Source organism: Neodiprion lecontei, chromosome 1 (assembly GCF_021901455.1).
Source record: "Neodiprion lecontei isolate iyNeoLeco1 chromosome 1, iyNeoLeco1.1, whole genome shotgun sequence".
Classification (NCBI taxonomy): Eukaryota; Metazoa; Arthropoda; class Insecta; order Hymenoptera; family Diprionidae; genus Neodiprion; species Neodiprion lecontei.
This window is the reverse complement of record NC_060260.1, coordinates 15,013,549-15,034,948: the sequence shown is the minus strand read 5'-3', so window position 1 is coordinate 15,034,948 and position 21,400 is coordinate 15,013,549. Positions and strand designations below refer to the sequence as shown.

At 39.2% G+C, this 21,400-nt stretch overlaps 2 protein-coding genes and 1 long non-coding RNA gene across 3 annotated transcripts in view; 2 read left to right on the top strand and 1 right to left on the bottom strand.

Moving 5' to 3' along the window:
- LOC107227861 (annulin-like) overlaps positions 1-21,400 on the top strand; it is a 486,920-nt gene that overhangs the window by 104,492 nt on the left and 361,028 nt on the right. The window lies entirely within an intron of this gene.
- On the top strand, positions 1,959-5,263 carry LOC124294201. The gene is made up of 2 exons (XM_046738747.1): positions 1,959-2,273; positions 4,079-5,263. The coding sequence occupies exon 2, from the start codon at positions 4,181-4,183 to the stop codon at positions 5,081-5,083; it is 903 nt and encodes a 300-aa protein (XP_046594703.1). The 5' UTR covers positions 1,959-2,273; positions 4,079-4,180; the 3' UTR covers positions 5,084-5,263.
- On the bottom strand, positions 11,626-15,362 carry LOC124294252. The gene is made up of 3 exons (XR_006904202.1): positions 14,760-15,362; positions 12,730-12,920; positions 11,626-12,664 (listed from the first exon to the last, which is right to left on the bottom strand). It is a non-coding gene; the product is annotated as an uncharacterized LOC124294252 (long non-coding RNA).

Below are 21,400 nucleotides of genomic sequence, written 5' to 3'. Positions count from 1 at the left end.
GGAGATAGTGGTAAAGGCGGGCTTTTTTAAAACAAGCACAAGAAAATACAAGTCGAGCTATATCAATGTTGTAATGGCAATATAAGCATGGGCCCGCCAGGACCACGTACTCCAATTGTTTTTTTTTTTTTTATCAAAATTTACGTTTTTTTTTTTTAGAATTTCAATAATGACTTCAATTTTTTTTTTTTTTTTGTCATAAGAGTTATAGTATATCAAAATCATCATTAGTTTCTAAATAAATTATACTTGGCAGTAGTATCTGATTTGATGACAGTTTTGTAGGTGGCTGATTTGTAAGTAATGTGTGCATGTAGGATTACTCCAGAATTACGTCAAGTTTATTTCTAAAAACAAAACGCGCGTATTTTAGTGGCCTAATACGTACGCGCCGTATTTACTTTGTATGGAAAATTCTGCCAGGTACATTGTAATTATACTTCATGTCTCGCCCTTTGAGATTACAATGTAGTATAGCTACTTGTTGCCTTCAAACCACACGTTCAGAGTCTAAAAGAAATTTTAAATTCCCGCCTGGTTGCTCCTGGCGCCACCAGGTGTTCGCTTTCGTCATTAGTTATTTGTGTGCCAAACAGACAACACGTCAGAAAAAATCTACTCGTTATTCTTCATTTTGAGAGAGAAAAAATTGCAGAAAAATGGGAAAACATAAAAAACGTACACGCAGCGAAGACAGGAAGGAGGAAACGAAGAAATTACGGCGTGAATTGAGAGACCTGAAAGATTTGGTGATGCAGTGTCTGGCAGCGAAATCCAGAGATGATGCGTCCAACAGGGACGCCTACGACAGTGATGACAGTATCAGCGAAGGTAAAAACCAATTAAATATTATCGGGCGAGAATTAACACTTAAAAACTAGGAGAGCTCGTACGGGAGACGAGTCATATCCTAAGTCTCGGGTCAAGCCTGCACGAGAGGCAGGATTAAGACCTAAAAATTAAAAAATACAAAGCACAAAAATTTTGGTAATGACACAAGATCACACGAGAGGTGATTAAAAAAAAAAAAAAAAAAAAAAAATTAAATAAATAATAATCACACGAGAGGTGATTTAAAAATACAAGAATAATAATCCCTATCAGTAATACTGGAAAGTGGGAGATCATGAAAAATCACACGAGAGGTGACACATGATCGTTTTTAAAAAATTTCTACCAAGTGAGCTAACCTTAAAATTTTTCGGAATCTATTTTATTACAGAAGATCCCCCAAGCGATGTGGACAGTCAGGATATACGAGAAGATGTAAGGGACCCAGAAGCGCCACAGACCCCTGAGACAGGGGCTAAAAATGGATCACCAGACCGGCCTGGTGACACAGGCAGCGCGCCAGAAACAACTGCTCAGGCTGCACCGGCTCAGCAGGAGGATACAACAACTGGGACCAAAACTCCCACGGAATCCGTTAGTCAGAAGAATAAAGAGCCCGAAGGAGCCCCAAGCCTAAATGAAGAAGTTATAAAAATAATTGGCAAACCGCCGGAAACGGAGGAAGCTTGTCAAAAAATTCATCCGGACGTCTCAGTCCGGTGGAATGCGTGGCTGAAATCCGGACTAAAGAAAGAAGAAAAGGACGAACTGTTGAAAAATTATCCTCGAGGAGGATCCTGTCTCTTAGAAGCGCCAATCCTGAACCCGGAAATAGCATCCACCTTAAACGAATCGGCGCCGAAGCGAGACAAGTATTTCTGTGCTACCCAGAAACTAGCAGGATCCAGCCTTTCAGCCCTGGCGCCGGCTATTACCCTGCTCTTGGAGAATGAAACAGTTGACTCGAAGACAATTCTGACTAACATCTGGGATGCAGCAAAAATTCTGGCAGAGCTTCATCATTCACAATCCGTAGCTCGCCGAGCGTACATTTTACCAAGTCTCACAAAACAGGTAGCGTCCTCGCTGGAGGAAAGGCAAGTCGACACATATTTGTTTGGGGAAAAACTGGGAGACAAGATTAAAGAAATAAAGAGCATGGACAAACTAGGACGAGACTTAAAAATCCAAAGTGCGAAGAAACCTGTCCCAGCCAGTTCGGGAAACTGGAGCGGCCCGTCAGCAATTCGAAGACCGACCACCTTGACGGGCCAGAGATTCAAATTTCAGAAGTCGGCAATAGCCCAGAGGATACCATCGAGACAGTCCAACCAGAGCAAAACGAGCCAGATCCAGAATCAGGCTTATCGTCGTCGGCACTCGTACAACAGCAGCTGCACCAGCAGCAGATCGAGGACTCATTGAGTGACCAGCAAATACAGGTAAAGTTAGCAGGCAGGTTAAGTAAATTTCTGAAGGCATGGGAACAGATTACACCTGATAAATTTATTAAGCAATGCGTGACGGGCTATAAAATTAATTTTAAAGAAACACCACATCAGGTATCCCCTCCGGGAGAAAAAATCTGGTCTTCCCAAGAAACCTCAGACATCCAAAAGGAAATAGACAGACTCCTGTCAATCGGAGCGATTGAGAAGTGCTGGGACACGGCTGATCAGTTTCTATCCAGCTATTTTCTGAGAGAGAAACCAGATGGCTCAAAAAGATTTATCCTAAATCTACAAGAGCTAAATCTTTTCATTAATACCGAGCATTTCAAATTAGAGGATCTCAGATCCGCGTGCAGGTTACTAGATCGATACATGTACATGGGGTCAGTAGATATTAAAGACGCGTACTTTGCAATACCGATTCATAAAAGCAGAAGGAAATATCTGAGATTCAAATTTCAGGGCCAAGTATATGAGTTTACGTGCTTACCTTTCGGTCTCTGTGAGAGCCCGTACGTATTTACGAAACTCATGAAACCAGTGATGTCATATCTCAGGCAGAAGGGTTTTTTATCAGTAATTTACCTGGATGACATTCTATGCCTAGAAAACTCGATAAAGGAATGTGAAAAATCCCTACAAAGTACTATTAGCTTACTTGAAAAACTTGGTTTCATAGCTAACAGGAAAAAATCAAACCTTTCGCCTAGTCAACACTGTAAATATCTCGGGTTCATATTAAACTCTAGAGATATGCTAGTAGAACTGCCGAGGGAAAAAAGAAACTCTCTTATTGCACAGGTCGGATCGCTAAGAAATAAAAAGACGTGCAAAATAAGAAAATTTGCACAAATAATAGGTACGCTGGTAGCTAGCTGCCCAGGGGTTGATTATGGGATGTTACACTGTAAGCTGCTAGAAAAAGCAAAACTAGAAGCTCTTGAACATAGTAGGATGAATTATGATGCGCGTATGGACATTCCAGGCTATATAGCAGACGACTTAAAATGGTGGCATAACAAATTACCGACAGCAGTCAGAAAAATCAGAAATTTCCAATTCCAAATGGAAATTTTCTCGGACGCGAGTTTGTCGGGTTGGGGCGCTTTCTGCGGCGGCGAGGGAGCCCATGGAATATGGTCTCAAGCCGAAAAAGCTTTGCATATCAATCACTTAGAGATCAAAGCAGCCTTTTTAGCTCTAAAACTATTCGCGAAAGACCTGGTTTCCGCGGAGATCCTACTGAGAATAGATAACACGACTGCAATAGCATACATAAATAAATTAGGCGGGACAAGGTCCGAAGATCTGCATGACTTAGCGAGAAAATTATGGGACTGGTGCGAACAGAGGGACCTCTGGGTACACGCATCCTACATCGCATCAAAAGACAATGTTGAAGCAGACTCGTTATCACGACTATCAAACCGAGATACGGAATGGCAACTAGCAAATTACGCATTCAAAAGCGTAACTCGAAAATTCGGTGTCCCTGAAATCGACTTATTCGCATCCAACGAAAATAAAAAGTGTGCTATCTACTGTTCATGGGACAGAGATCCAAAAGCTCTCGCGATAGACGCCTTTACAGTTAACTGGAACCCATGGTTCTTTTACGCGTTCCCACCGTTCGCGACAATCGCCAAAGCAATTCAAAAAATTAAAGCCGACAAGGCAGTAGGAATCCTCATAGTGCCTTTTTGGCCCAGCCAGAACTGGTTCCCAGCCTTCAAAAAGATGGTAGTAGGCGATTGGATGACATTTAAACCTAACAATAAACTATTATTTTCTTCCAGCGGCACGGCACATCCACTGAACAAACACCTTACCCTGGTGGCCGCGAAATTATCCGGCAGGCGCTGTTAAATAAGAACACATCGGAGGAATCCGCTGAAATCATGATCGCGTCAGTGGAAAACTCAACTCTCAAGCAATATGAATCTTCGTATAAACTTTGGTGGGAATTTAATCAAGAGACCCAGTCTGACCCTTTCAGCATCACAGCCAAAAAAGGGCTATCTTTCTTGACGAAAAGATTCCAAGATGGTGCCAGCTACGGAACCATCAACTCTGGAAAAGCGGCGCTAGCACTGATAGCGAGAGAGGAAATCGCTAACTCCGATCTCATCAACAGGTTTATGCGAGGCGTATACAAGAAGAGACCTGGCCGACCTAGGTACGACACAATCTGGGATGTAGACCCAGTGCTGGATAAACTTGCGGAGTGGTATCCCCTCGAACCTCTCAAACTAAAAAAGGTCACCAAAAAACTAGTACTACTCTTAGCACTAGGAACAGCACATCGTATTCAGACGCTAGCCGCTATAAAAATAAGTAACATAATAGAGACTCAAAAAGGTCTGGAAATAAAGATTCCGGAACACATAAAAACATCCAGGGCAGGAGCCGTTCAGCCCCTGCTAAAACTACCGTTCTTCGAACACAAACCTGGACTATGCATCGCAAGAACTTTGCTACATTACTTAACAATAACTAAAGACTTAAGAGGAAAAGAAGACTACTTGCTGATATCTTTCCAAAAACCACATGCAAAAGTCTCAAGAGACACCATTGGGCGATGGATAAAAAGTACGCTTAGAGAACTCGGAGTAGACGAGCGATATACTGCCCACAGTACACGACATGCTGCGACGTCGAAGGCGGCCGAGAAAGGTGTCAACATAGACGAAATAAAAAGAATCGCGGGATGGTCCCAGAAATCGAAGGTCTTCGCGGATTTCTACAACCTCCCGATCAAGACCCAAGACGACGACTTCGCGAAGAGGGTCATGCTGACATAAAAACAAAAAATTTTTAATAGACTCTAAAAGTCCACATTGTAATCTCAAAGGGCGAGACATGAAGTATAATTGAACCATCAAGCGAGGCCGCCGAAGGCGGCCGAAGCTCGATGATAATTATACGAATGTCTCGCCCGAGAGATTACCCACCCAATAAAGGTTGTGAACCATTTGAGGTCAATTAAAAGACAATAAAATCAGAAATGTACAAATCGAGCTTATTTTTCCCAACCCAATCTCTCGGTAAAGTATTAAAAATTTTTTATTTTTTCCACAAGAGGATAACACTCTAAACGTAATGACGAAAGCGAACACCTGGTGGCGCCAGGAGCAACCAGGCGGGAATTTAAAATTTCTTTTAGACTCTGAACGTGTGGTTTGAAGGCAACAAGTAGCTATACTACATTGTAATCTCTCGGGCGAGACATTCGTATAATTATCATCGAGCTTCGGCCGCCTTCGGCGGCCTCGCTTGATGGTTCAATTTTACCTTGGATACTTAGGTAGTCACAATAAGTGATAAGAATATTCCTTATGATCGACAAAGTGTAAACACTCATGCTAATTGCCGAATATCGATTTCGATCATTTAACCTGAACACGTAACAAATTGATGACATATTTTAGCGACTAATGCAAACCGGGCTAGTACCACACGTCACAATGCATTCTAGTTTATATTTTCGTATGTATAAAAAAACTAGAGAATGAATGTATACTGCTATTATGAACAGCACTATCGGCTCTTGAAAGTACCTTCTTAAATTAAAGCCCTGCGATTGTTCGTACTCAAGTGATTGAATCTCGAAGTCAGAGAGGGTGCACCATCAATCATATAAATAATTCGATTTACCTCATTTTTTCCTGAAATGTAGCCAAAATCATTATGCCGGGTCGTTTCTTCTTCTCCAAAGACACATTCCCTCTCTTCTTAGCCATCGCGGGAATAAATACTGATTCGAAATAATAAAAAACACTGTAGAAAAACACAAGCAAAAATAAAAGCGCGGAACACTATCCACGTGCCGAGCGACGAGGATTCGAAGGAGGGGAATTGTAGTGGGGGGTGTTGAGTCTACTCTCCTCGCCTGTAATTCGCATGGTCGCCCGCCAACGCAGTCGTGGCGCTAGCAGCCGCCCGCCTTTTGCGCGAAAAATTTGCTGTTTTATGCTTCGTGATTTTCCTTCTCATTTCCTCATTTTTGAAGATACTTAGGTTCTTAGGGAGTCATTTTGAAGATAAAGAATAGATCTGTGTCGCCTTTTTCGCCGAATTGCGAAAAAAAATTCACTGTCCGCTGTGTTTCACTTCAAACATAACGTACTTTCAAGTACGTTTTACGCAAATCTGAAAGCGAAATCGTAAATTCGGCAAAAAAGGCGACACAGATCTATCCTTTACCTTCAAAATGACCCCCTAACAACCTAATTATCTTCAAAAATGAGGAAATGAGAAGGAAAATCGTGAGTCTCTGTTTGCGCGCGCTCTTCGAGGCATAGGCAACGCCCTTAACGATTTCGAGGCGTCTTGATCACGCCAGGCGCCCAACAGAATTTCGCGATATTGTTTTTGGAAACAGGATACATCGTGAACGCCAAATTATTGTGCACGCGATAAGTTCTCGGTCATTTTCTCCTAGTGGCCGAGGTGCGGAAAAAATCCACGTCACAATGCTTAAAATCGAAGGATTTTACCAGAAGATCTGAATTGAAGTCGCCTACGATGACTAGGTTCTTATAGGCATGTGAGTGGATAAGGAAAATATCTTCGAATTCATTTACATACACGGACAGAAAAATCTGAGAAAAATTACCCTGCTGTTACTATAATCGTGATGTAAAAGACACCTAATGCAGTTTTTACCGTGCTGCATCAGAAAAATGCGTCGTCACATTTTCAATTTTGTGCTGCCGAAATACATAGTTTCTAAGCAAGGTAGTAATTTTTTTCATAAAAACCCATCATTTTTGTAACATGCATCAATAAAAACTGCATTAGGTGTCTTTTACATCACGATTAGTAACAGCAGGGTAATTTTTCTGAGATTTTTCTCTCAGTGTACTGTAGTGTTTGTATACAATATATGTAATGTAGTAATACAGTATCTATATATAAGCAGATAAGAAGTGGGGATAGACCCCCGAACTTCAACATCTAATCACTCTAAATAAAGCCTCTCTCAGGTGAACGCGTCTCTGTTCATTCTTCCTTCAATACATTACAGTAGCGACGAGAACTAAAGGATTCACGCACAAGTAAAACTGATAACAGCCTGGATACAAGACCTTAGTAAAGAGAAGGTTTTAGAAGAATTGAAGTCCAGGGATATACCAGCGTCGAACAATTTAAGATTAGACGAACTAAGACGCTTATTAAGAGAGGCAGTGAAAAAAGAAATAGAGAACGATTCAAACACATCCAGTGAAACTAGTGATAACAGTGAAACAAAAAAAAATCGAGTGAAACGCCAATAGTGGAAGCTAAGATAATAGAATACACGGCCAAACTTGATTTCAAAGTCGGTACAGACGATTTCGAAGAATTTGTAGAAAGAACTGAACTATATTTTGAAGCGAACGATATCGACGATACATTATAGTGAGAAAAGTATGTGCACCCAAAAAACCCAAGGAAATTGAACTTGAAGACATAATAACTAACATGCAAAATTATGTAAAACCAAAAGTGAATTTAACGAGCTTAAGACAACGCTTTAGAGAGAGAAAACAAAACGAGAATGAAACATTCACTCAGTATGTTGCTTGCTTACGCACATTAGCTAAGGACTGCAAATTTGCAAATTAAAATGAAGCCTTATGTGATCAATTAATAACGGGAATCCGCAACAAACAAATTAAAATCGCTTCACTCAAGATCAAAACCCTCACAGTGGATGACGCAATCAAAACAGCTACAGCGATAGAAGCGGCTAACACAGCTGTAGACAAGTTAGAGAAAGACAACAACGGCACGGAAGACCAGTCCACAAGCTCTCATCATATACAAGCACGAGGCCAGCAACAATTACGAGGCAATCAGCGACGCGAATTCCAGGCGAACTCAAGATCAACAACGGGGCGTCGATGTGCGTGTTGCGGCAGACCCAACCATGAAAAGCAGAACTGCTGGCATAAAGCGGAAACATGCAACAATTGCGGTAAAATCGGTCACATGCAAACTGTATGCAAGGCGCCAACAAAAGGTAAACCGAAAAAGGTACATAATGTCGAATAAAACGATGATTGTCATCATAGTGAATTTGATTTTGGTAGCGACAATAAGGAGAACTTTGAAGATTTATTTTCAATAAACTGTAAATCAATTAAAATTAGATCAAAATGACTAGATGTTGAAATTGAAAACAAATTGATTACTGTGAAAGTAGATGGGGGATCACCAATTTCACTAATAAGCGAAGTTGATTACAAAAAAAATTTTACTAAAAATAAAATAAACCCTACCGAAATCATATTAAACTATTACAGCGGTGAAAAGTGTAAACCCATAGGAATGCTATGTAACATTGAAATTAGGTATGGTACCATAATAGCCCGAGCAAACTTATATGTTGTCGGAAAAAAGGGAAAACCACTCATGGGACGTGATTGGTTAAACAAACTAGGACTGTGGCCATTAGGAATTGAACAGTCGATAGAAGAAATCAATCGAATAGAAAAACAAAGCAATAACAGCAAAAACTCCACAAATAAAAATAAAGCCGCACAAAAGGAAATAGAAAATGTTAAGGTTAACCGCGAAGAGAAACTGTTGCAAGTCAAAAGAGAAGAAATTTTCCAAAAATACGATAAATTGTTTTCCCCCGGCATTGGTGTGTACAATAAAGCTAAATTTGTGATTAGAATGCTTACGCAGACAGCTCCTATATTTTACAAAGCACGAACCATGCCATAGATATATGTCTAGAATAGATGGATTAGTCAAGGAAAAAAAATTAACACCAGTTGAGGTAAGTGAATGGGGCACACTAATAGTTCCAATCATTAAACCCGATGGGTCCGTAAGAATCTGCGGCAACTATAAAGTCACAGTTAATAAAAGTATTATGACAGCTAGACATCCACTACCTCGAATTGAACACTTAATCGCCAACCTACAGGGTGGTGTTTTCTTCTCAAAAATTGATTTAAAAGAAGCTTATGCACAAATTTTATTAAGCGATGACTCCAAAAAATATCTAGTACTAAACACCCATAGAGGTCTTTTTATGCAAAATGTGTTACCGTACCGAATTCCCTCGTCTCCCGGATTTTTTCAAAGTTAAATGAAACCAATATTTTCTAATATGACCTCCGTAACAGTTTTTCAAGATGACATAGTAGTTGAAGGTAGTACGCTAGAAGAATGTATTAAAAATACAACGGCCGTATTAGACAAGTTGTTAGAATGCGGATTGAAATTAAAAAAATCAAAATGTGAATTATTTTATAGAAAAATAAAGTACCTAGGGTATAGCATTGATGAATTTGGAGTACACACCTTGAAAGATAAAGTAGAAGCAATTGACCAAGGACCCACACCTACGAATGTCAAAGAATTGCAAGCCTTCTTGGGTATGATAAACTACTATGACAAATTCATTGAAAATCGAGCAACAAAATTTCAACCGCTATATGAGTGCTTGAACAAAGACCAGTTTCGATGGACGAAAGCAAGCCAAATTGCGTTCAAAAAAGCCGAAGAAGATTTAAAATCAGCAAAAGTACTTATTAATTTTGACCTAAATAAAAAAGTAATATTAACGTGTGACGCCTTAGATTACGGGCTTTCAGCTATAATTTCGCATAACACTCCAGAAGGTGATCGTCCGATTGCTTACGCATCTAAATCCCTAACTTATGGCGAAAGAAATTATGCAACAATAGACAAAGAAGCCAGAGCAATAATTTTCGAGGTCACCAAATTTTATGATTATCTGTATGGAAGGAAGTTTGAATTGCGTACGGACTACCAACCGCTCGTCAGAATTTTCGGAGAAAAGAAAGGCATACCTATTATGGCTACACGCAGATGGCAGAGATATGCAGATTTTCTAAAGGCCTTCCAGTACGAAATAAAACACGTAAAATCAAAAGATAATAGTGCAGACGGCTTATCGCGTTCACCGATACCTCTAGACAACAAAAATAACAGTGTTAATGAATCGGTAGAGTACACATATCTCAATTATGTAGAACAAGAATCATACACCTGCTTAGATAGTAAATTAATTGCTAAAGAAACAAGAAAAGATAAACAATTATCCAAAATAATTTTATTTCTAAAAAATGGTTGGCCCAACAAAAAACTGATCTCAAGTGAACTAAAAACTTACCATATAAAAAAAGACGAATTAATGGTCGAACAAGACTGCTTCATGTGGGGATATCGGGTTATAGTACTGTCAAAATTGAGAAAAACAATATTAGACAAATTACATGCCTCACATACCGGCATTGTGAAAATGAAATCTACAGCAAGATCATTTTTGTGGTGGCCCAACACCGACAAAAACATAGAAGACATAGTCCGTTCTTGTAGTGACTGTATTGAAGTGGGTGACAACCCAGTTAAAAGCGAATTAAACTCATGGAAATGGCCAGACATACCATGGCTAAGAGTTCACACAGACTTCATAGGATCATGCAAAGGGTACACTTTTCTCTTATTGATTGACGCGAAAACAAAGTGGCCAGAAGTGTTTCAAATGAAATCAACAAATGCATCTAAATGCATAGAAGTGTTTCGAAAAGTTTTCTCACGTTTTGGTGTCCCACTTCAAATATAGTAAGCGACAATGGCCCACAATATACATGTAAAGAATTTTCAGAGTTCGTAAAAAAACTAGGAATCAAACATATTTTCAGCAGTAAAATATCCAACATCCAATGGGGTAGCTGAAAACTTTGTCAAAACATTCAAAAGAAAACTGAAAATTCTATTAAATAAGGGACAAAATGTACAGATCGCTATTGATAACATATTATTCGACTACAGAACCTCAAAACACTGTACAACAGGCGAAACGCCAGCTAAATTAATGCTAGGTAGACAACCACGCACCGAATTTGATTTGATACGTCTCGGTATACAAATCGAAAATAATTTTGAATTAGATAGGCAAGCTCGGAACTCGAGAGCGAAGAGAAAAATAATATTTCAACCGTATGAAAAAGTATGGGCAAAAGACTTTAGTATCAACTCACCTTCATGGGTCCCAGCTACAGTGTATAAAAAGCTAGGGCCAGTAACATATGGAGTAAAACTTAAATCGGGACTTATCGTTAAGCGACATGCGGATCAATTACAAAAAACTTGTTGGAAATCCTCGAACTCGAATATAAAACAAAATGACGCCACGAAAATAGCGTCAAGAAGGTCTCCCAGATTAAATAAATAATTCTATTTGTAACTACGTCTTCGTCACAAATTAGTGGGGAAGAGTGTAGTGTTTGTATACAATATATGTAATGTAGTAATACAGTATCTATATATGTATAAGCAGATAAGGAGTGGGGATAAACCCCCTAACTTCGACGTCTAATCACTCTTAATAAAGCCTCTCTCAGGTAAACACTTCTCTGTTCATTCTTCCTTCAATACATTACACATACCTTATCTTGGGAGGTCGATATACAACCGCAAGTGGCAGATTAGGAACTTCTTTACTCGGTATCGCAAAGATGAGGTATTCCGGCTCGTGATAATATTGCTCTGGGGACGAGGCAAGAATATTAGCATTGATAATATAATGTAGGTAACCTGCAACTCCACCACAGCCAATGCCAAGCCTATCCCGGCAGAATAATACGTTATTAAGTAATGATACAGATTCGTCCGAAATCTTCTTCTGTAGGAATGTTTCAGATACGAAAATCAAATGAAAGATGTGGTGGTAAAGTTAGAGTCTCGAAATTCATCGATTTGAGTTACCAGTGATTGTGCGTTGCTGTGACATATAAGTGATTTATCAGATTTAGGCAATGCAATACAGGGTAGAGTATTGCTTGACTTAGGATAATGGGGGCAAGTTATAGATCCATGTTTATTCTCAAATCCCACGATAAGTGGTTCGAAATCACGCTCAGACAGAACGACCCCACTGGATAGGGCAACTGAGTCTAGAGGGGTTTCAGTAGTAGTACCAGATAGTCAGCTACGAGGTCAAGGAAGGTCGCTAAGTTTGCGAACGCAATGGGTCGAATCGTCATTATCTTTTCTTAAGTGAACTGCTCCATTCCTGACCCAGATGTGTTTGTATCCATGTTGACGGGCAAACAGACGGCTAGCATTGTAGAGTTACAGTTCAGATGACGTAAGTGGTACAGTGATATATACACGACTGTTAGGCAAGTTGGAGTCGATGTTTTTTGCTAACAAGTCCTTTAAAATGCGTTTCTTGTCGATCCACATCTTACACTTTATAGAGGAAGCAAACATAACAATGAGTGGCTGAGGTTTACCCTCAGGATCAGGAATGTGAAAGGCTGCAGTTACGTCATAAGCTGTGTCAGAGATCCGAAGTGCCGCAGCGATACGAGACACCTCACCGAGTGCTGAAGTGTCAGCAATATCAGGAAGACCTGTTATAAATATTTCAAAATCACGTCGTTGTCTCTAGAAGGAATTAAAGCTGATCATTTCTCACATGACTTAGATGTGTTCCGATAATTCGACGTTTCAGCTCGTAAGGCACTGCACTCGTCAACAAGCTTCTGAGCACGATCATCCGCAGCGCCGTCACGTTTTTCGAGAGAAAGACAGCGAGCATTGAATGCCTCATTCGCAAGGGCGAGTTTGTCGATTTTAGTAACCGCATCTTGTGTGGTTACGGCAATCCTGTCAATTTTAACAGAAACATGGTCAAGACAGGATTTCATATTACATATTTATGGAAGACAGCTTAGAGTTCATTTTGCTGACGGCCCTAGTGACGTTGAGGATATCCCTGGAGAGAGACGCTCAGGAAATCGTTTCTAATTCGGTGCGAGACAAAGTAGGTTGACCCTGATTGGTATTTTCAGTCGCCATGTTGAAAGGATTAGGTTGGCGCTGCTGATCTACTCCAAATGTGGAAGACGCGATAGATAAGCTCGAAAGTGGAGTATCAATAACGCATCTGTGGCAGGTATATCGAAAGTTTACGGACCGTATGACTTTAAACGGGAGAGACAGATGATTTTTTACGCATCTATAATGAAAAACGCGTGCACATCCACCTTGGCAATGAATTTCGCTGCTACATACGGATCAACCACATTTACCACAGTTTAGCGTCATGTATATGAACTTAGGCGAGGGAGAATTGACAGGGTACAATCAAGAGTTAGTGTCAGTGTTTGATCACCGTGCTAATCACTTGCTATAAACAGCACACAGCTTAATCATACACATGGCCCATATACCCATGGAACATATGCACAGGGATTGTTACGAAATTTCGAGGCACATTAGATACTTGAAGACGCAGTATTGCTGAGAGAAAGTTTTCACTTGTGCATAGAGTTCAAATAAAGGCAGATGGCAAAATACTAATGAAATTCATTTTAACAGTGAAAGAAGCGCTATCCATTGATACCAGGTAGAAAATGGGGTATTGCAGATGGACCGGATAACAAGCATAAAAGCAGGAGCAGATCCGAAACCCTAGAGAGAGAGAGAGAGAGAGAGAGAGAGAGAGAGAGAGAGAGAGAGAGAGAGAGAGAGAGAGAGAGAGAGAGAGAGAGAGAGAGAGAGAGAGGGAGAGAGGGAGAGAGGGAGAGAGGGAGAGAGGGAGAGAGGGAGAGAGGGAGGGAGAGGGAGAGAGGGAGGGAGGGAGGGAGGGAGGGAGGGAGGGAGGGAGGGAGGGAGGGAGGGAGGGAGAGAGAGAGAGAGAGAGAGAGATAGAGAGAGAGAGAGAGAGAGAGAGAGAGAGAGAGAGAGAGATTATTGTTTTTCTACTTGTAATTATTTAAACAATCACCCAGTTAAATTTCATCCGGCGTACTATAACTTTATTTTATGCGTATTTTTACAAGTTCATGCGAGCAGCTGACGTATAGTCCCCCCCTCCACGATGCAGCTGACTATTTTTCTTCAGCTCAGCATAATGTCAACTATTTCTGAAAACAGTTTCAGCCGGCGTGCTATTGCTTGATTTTTTTTTCACTATTTTCGCGACCTCCCACACCGACACCCACCGCGGGCGCGTCAGCTGACGGTGGGTTCACTTATTAGTGATTCGAGATCTATTGAAAAAGATGGTAATCGATCGGCATAAAAACACTACCTAAAATGCAACGCTACCTCCCGGACTAACTGTACTCTTATAGATATAGGTTATAACCATATTAGACTACGTACTGAAGACCTAGGTAAGGCATGCGAACAAGAAGTTTGCCGTTTGCTCAGACGGTTAAAGTATTGAAGCATCGCCAAAATGATTTCACTTGGTAAAAGAAAAGTAGCGCTATTCTGGAGTGTTCGCAATCAAAAATAGACCTAGCCTGCTATGGGTGATGTTAACTTAAGCATCCAGTAAACTCCTTGCAACAGTAATAATTATCTTGGCAAAAATGCATTCACAGAATGACTGCACCATGTGGAACGATATGGAAATTTAACAATTTCATTTCAGTCCTGAAGCATGCCACAAACTAGATATTGTATAATCTGGTTTCGAATAAATAGAACACTCACTTTCAATTTCAACGTGTTACCGTCAAAATAATCTTCAACTGCATGCCATGGGCCTTCACTGTCACTTTCAGTTTTCAGAACTGGTGCTGCGACTAGGGTTCCATGTCCGTATTGTGGTTTTTCAACGCCATCCAGAGTGAATACCAATGAAATTGCATCGGTATTCGGATTGTATGCGCGTGACAGAATAAGTTTGATGTAGAACGGTTCTCCTCTGCGAATGATCAATCTGGCAGTATCATTCTTACGTCTTGATAATTCAAACCTTGACGTTCTATGGGCCTCCGCATTTTTCAGCACACATTGGTCTACGTTGACAACCGTCAGTATAGAAACTTCAGAATCTCCCCCTGGAATCAAGGATATTATTGGTTTTACAATACAATTCGTGAAATAGTGTCTCAAACATGAATTTATTATTGTTTGACGAAACTTGAATAGTACTTCATGTAGCATGGCCGTAAAGTCAGTATTTTTAAGCAAGTATTGGGATCATTGTTCCAATCAAAAATAGCCTACGGGTACGCGCTATATGATGTTTTTATAAAAAATCATGAAAAGCCAGTTTGACGCCAGTTGAGATCTGCACCTCGTACCCCGCAACAGAAGTCACAGCTGCCACATAGAGAAAAGGATGTACGACAATGCAATGTCTATAAAGCTAGGACCGCCACAACGGAATTTCACAGTAACACCAATTTTTTTGTTAAGGACGTTGCCTACTCCCGGCGGAACTGCTGCTTGCAAATTTTAATTTCACGCGATGCAAGTTTTCTCCGACATTTATAAAGATATCGAACTTCTATTAGAAGCATTTTGAAGGCAAAGGATCAATCTGTGTCGTGTATTTTTCCGAATTTAAAATTTTTTTTTCGAAGTCGTAAAAAACAGCACTGAAAGTCAGCAAAGTTCCCGTTGTAATAAAACAAGAACGAATTTTTTTTCACAATTCTACGAAATACACGATACAGATAGATCCTTCACCTTTGATTCAGGACTAAGAGCAATAAAATCGAACTCAAGATTTGCGAGGAAACTTGCATGAGCTGAAGCATGAAACAGCGGATTTTCGCCGCGAAAAGCGATTGCTTGCTAGCGCCATCTCTGGCTTAAGCCGCCAGTCGTACGAACTAACGGCCGTAGCAGCAGTCTGCATTTAACGCGTGCAAACCCGTAATTCAAAACGCGAGCCGCGAGCGTTATTCGGTGTATTCTTCGTGATTAAATATTAGTAAAGTATCTAAAACTCTTTGATAAGTATTCATCAGTCATTCGCTATGACTAAGATAAGGAAAGTGTTACGGAAAAGTAAGAAAAAGGGCCAGGGTTGGAAAAATTTGGCGGCTTATCACCGGGAGAGGTTGAGGTAAATAGAATGGTATCAAGTTTGCTTACATAGACTTGATTGTTTTCATTTTCAGACGAACTAACTACCATGCACGTTTTATTAATTCAGAACACCATATTTTTCTAACAATTTCTTCGAATTATTATTTACCGTCCCTTTCTCAATGTGTGTTTTGTAAACCTATTCTTCGGAAAATCGTTTTCCATCTTTCGTCCACTCACGATTACAAACTTACCGATGATTTTTACCGCACACTGATCTACCTAACTGACTATTTGATTGAGATATTTGACTTCTACTGGCCAAGGTCAATGCACAATACACTAATGAATTGAAAACATGACGTACTATCGAAGACATTGTTGCAGCTTGAAGTTTCAGTGCCAGCCACGTTCGGTACGCTACATTCACGTTTCGAAATGAGCCAATTATTCAGCTCGATGAGACCTGAGACTTGACTCCAGCACTGATTCAGCTTTATCAGTTATGTTCGGGTCTTCTCCACATTACGAAAAGGAAGTGGTGCTATTTCGTAGTTTGGACGCCGAAAGGACTGATCTTTGACAAAATTATTCGCGACGACAATTTTTGGAAATTAAAAATGGAAAATAAATTAGCAGACGTTTTTCATTTCTGCCTTTTGCCAGCAATAGTAGACTCCAGACGTGCTTGACAACTTCCGATTGGCGACCCTCCCCAAATAATTGAAGCTAGAAATTCTGCGGTCAAATCAAAAAACTCAACGACTGATGTTTCCATCCGTAAGAAAAAGAAAATGACAACCGACAGTACTAACGAGTAACTATACAGAAGTTTTTACATATTTGTATATTTTTCCTTTCATTTATACATAACCATTTCACAATAATGTCACACACAGAAAACTATTCTTGATTCAAGAATATTTTATTTCTTAGATCAAGAGTATGCTATTTTTTTAATAAAAATATCACATATTCTTGAATGAAGAATACTCAGCACTTGATTCAAGAATATTTTAATTCTTGATTCAAGGATTGTTTTCTTTGTGTGCAGGCCATTTTTTTATTTTTGTATTACAAATCAACCCTCGCATGTATATCCTGCTTGTTAAATTTTCATTTTTCAGTTATAGCCCATTCGAAAGTTTGCACGGATACAACGTGCTTTCACATTATGTTTTCAAGTTCAGAAATTAATGAATTTCTGAATAATGATCTTTCATATTCGCTTGCTGAATGTTTGCATTTTTCATTCCATAATATTCATTGAAACAGTTTATTTTGAAGATTCGTTCTATTTCTATAATAATTATTTGTTATACCAATGAAACGTCATAACTGAAAGCGAAAAGTATGGTATTCAACGCGATCGAATGTATATATTTTATTTATTGACGCGCCATTACTTTTGATTATGTTTTGTACCGTAGATTTTGCTGATTTTTCAATACGCCTTATCTATCAATTTCTAATATACTCCTGCATGTATAAGTCAATTTTTTTGATTTACTAATTTTCTTTTGAATATCTATCGATGTATGTAACACTTGTAATTTTTCCTGGCATGGTTGAGACGTCGGGACGGGATAGAGTGGGTCTCTTCGTCGCAGCAACTCCCACGTAGTGAGACCTGGGTCATTGATGGCAATGTATTTAGTAGGTATGCGCGATTCTAGATCGATCAACTCAAGAATCGAACTTTTGGGTCGAGAAAATAGATCTTTTGTATTGATACTTTACTAATCGATTTTTTCTAGAATCGATTCCAAGTTTGCAAGGATCGGATTAGGTTCTTAAATCTTCAATTAAAAAAAGTTTTGAAAGTCTATTTTGGCATTCTGTATTTTATGAATAATATAGGTTTGAGAATACAAAAGAATCGACCAATTTCTAGCGCTTAATAAATCTAATATCACAACTAATAAAAAAAGCTTCCCACCTAGTCGGCTGGGTTTGTGTAATATGTGTATAAGAACTATTGCTGTGATAAACAAATATGACCCAAAGCAAACTATTGTTAAATATCAAAACTGTTGAATAAGTACTACATTTGTGTGACACGATTTTTAATCTCCAATATAGACACCGGTCTCCATTTAAACTAAAAAGTAAAAGTAACGATGGATCTTCTGAAGATTAGTCTTTTGTATCCGATTTTTTGGATGAATCAATTTTTCCAAAATCAATTCGAATCGATTCTCAGAATCGATATTTTGCTTGAGATCGCCCATCCCTAGTATTTAGTCATGAATTAGCTAACTGCTGTTTCGGGTAATTTCTCTTGTAATATTTTTCACTTTACTGCAACGAGTTATGCGATAGATCTCTTAAAAACTCGAAGATTATTCAATGATTTCTGTAACTTATTATTATTTGCATAAGCAATAAATATTTGAAATAATATGGATACGTGCCAACCTCTCCTTGGATCAACGTATCCTAATCTCATTAACAACGCGAAACTCATACGGGCTTCCAGTTATATTCCTCGCACGTCAGAACTTCAGAACGTTCAAGTGCAAGCGGCCTGGTCCCAACGGAGCGCAAAGTGGGGGGCCATAGCACGCGAGGGGCACAGACTTAAGTCCCGCCTACTTTTCCCCTTGGCCGCCTGGCTTGAATCGCGCGGGAAGCCAAAGTTGCCGCGCGAGCTCGGTAGGCAACGTCCTTAAAGGTTCTTTGAAGGCTATTTAAGTGCTCATCGTCGATTTTGCGGCTCCACAACTTGCGCCACCAAAAAAAAACGTGTAAAAAATTTTTCCGATTGTGTAGGAATTAACGGCTATTCAAAGGCTCTCGTTCCACAACTTGTCCCAAAAATCTACCCCTGATGAAGGATGTTTCGATTGTTTGTCTCGGAAAGTGTGAAATTTATTGGTAAGTAGCTCAGGATGACTCTCTGACTTATAGGCTTTTCTGATACATAAGGTGCGATTTGACGGCTCCACCCTTGTTTCGTAAAAACCACCCTTTTGTATCCAAAACTGCCAGATCTGATCGTAGACTTAAATTATAGCATCGAAATCGATCGGAGATCATTCTGCGATCTAGACACTCTCGAAATATGTCATGTAAGATTTAACGGCTCCATCTTTTCAGCAAACCAATATGTAACTAATACATATGCATAAGAGCACTTGCAGGTATTAGAGTGATATGATATAATAATGTATATGGTATACCCAAGGTACATATTACATACAGGTCCGGAAACTAGTAGGGTGGGGAATGACTCAGATAATGAGGTAAAACCGTGGTTGTCGTCTTCGCCGTCTGCAGCGCTGCCCCCTCGGGGTGAGCCAATCATAAATCAGATCCGAATAGCTGATTTTTCGGAATCAACAATCCTGAATAACACTCAAAAATGAAGAAAGATGCGAATAAAAAATGATTGAGATGTTTACTAGCATTCCATGGCGGGCGTATTAATTGTTTTATTTTAACGGAAACCTCAAATGTTTAAGTCAATAAAATCCATAAACATCAAGCGAGGTCTCACAACTTTTGAGACAGTTTGACACACACTTTACACTGAGTTATGAACTGTCAAAAACTTCGATGAGCAGGTTATCTTATCGGTATATATCTGTATCTATCATACCCCGGGCCAATGGCGCCCCTAGCGGATAGATAGGAAACAAGACCGTGTGCCTCACTAACGGTGACACCCCCTACCACTCAAAAGTGCCGGAGTTACCAGACCTGTATGTAAGACCGTGAGTAGACCCCAAATCTTCACGATGTAACACTATTGTCACATAATGTGAGAACTGTAAACGATACATTATGCAAGCACCGCCACAGAACAAAGTAATATACATAGCGTACACATAATCTATTTTGAAATGAGTGATGTATTCTTCACGTAACATAACGTCTATAAACGATACCTAATATTGAAGGCACATCCCAGGAACGAAGTAATATAGCACAGGAGACATACAGGTGACATGATATCTTTTTAAACATGTTACGTATTTTGTGTGTTATACAATGCACACAAATAACACAAAACAATGAATGCATCTGATTTGGACAAGAAAGTATTAATTATAATATTATACGATTAAATATGACGTGCATCATACTCATGGATAAACTGTAGGTAGGTATGTCTGATCGCCCAATATTTCTGCAAGCTCATTTGAAAAGCTCTTAATTGATGCATATATATCCCACGCAGCACATTCATATCCCAGTAACGTAACAAATACTTGAATCTTGTTCCTTCCGACATTACAGCTACATCACATGTGCTCTATATGTACAGTAAATTTAGTCTAGTATGTCCGTTACAAAACATTATGGTAGCTATATAACAGACACAGAACAGAGATACGTATCAATGATATCACAGATGTGGATGAGATTCACATCCTTGCAACTCCGATATGTATCATTCATGTTCTTATTTTTTGCATCCAGCGCATGGCAGTTACATTTTGCGGTGACAGATCAGATTCCTATTAGTCCAGTCGGAATGTACATGAATTTGGACGACTTCTATGCAACAGCCGTGCCAAATCGTAAATTTTTTTTTAAGTAGTTTGGACCTCAAAGAATATAGTGTGAAATTTGTGGGATCGCAAAATGACGACTTTTGGCCGAAAAAATTATTTAAATAAACAAATGTCACTATTTTGATGTTATTATCTCTGGAATGAGATTTATCGAAGAATGTTTCCTACAAAAAATGTGCGCCATAAGAAAATCTACAAAATAAGTCCTATGCAAAAATCACGTAGAATTATCAGTTTAGCGGTAAATCACTGTTAAACAACAATTTTTCGAAAAATTTCTTATTGTATTTACGTGGTTTATTTATAAAGTACTGTTCTGAAACTCATCCATCACCTAAAAGAAACTGTCCTGAAGAGATATTGTCAAGTTTTATCCAGCCATGTTATATAGTTTAGCAATAATGACCGATTTTCGTAAATCCAGCTCATCGATATAGCACTTGTTCCACAAGACCGAGAAGGTGCAAAAAAATCAGGGTGATTCTTTTCAGCATGTACATTCAGGATTTAACTGAAAAGAATAGGTTTTTCAAAAAAAATCCATGTTTTTCGGGGATATCAAATTTTAGCTTATAAACAAATAGAAGTTACGCCTTAAATATTTAAGTTATTTAAAATGTTCTTCAAGATTCTCATAGGTCTTAGCGAGACGCGTAATTTAAAAAAAAGTCTCAATATCTTTATTACAAGCCGAGATACAATCATTTTTACATTTGTTTAATTTAATACTGTTTAAATCAACATTTTCGCGAAATTCAAGCTCGCGGGCATTCGTAATAGTGTTAGACATAA

Excerpts from the sequence above, each read along its gene's own strand:
- LOC124294201 (XM_046738747.1), top strand. The coding sequence starts at position 4,181 with ATGATCGCGTCAGTGGAAAACTCAACTCTCAAGCAATATGAATCTTCG.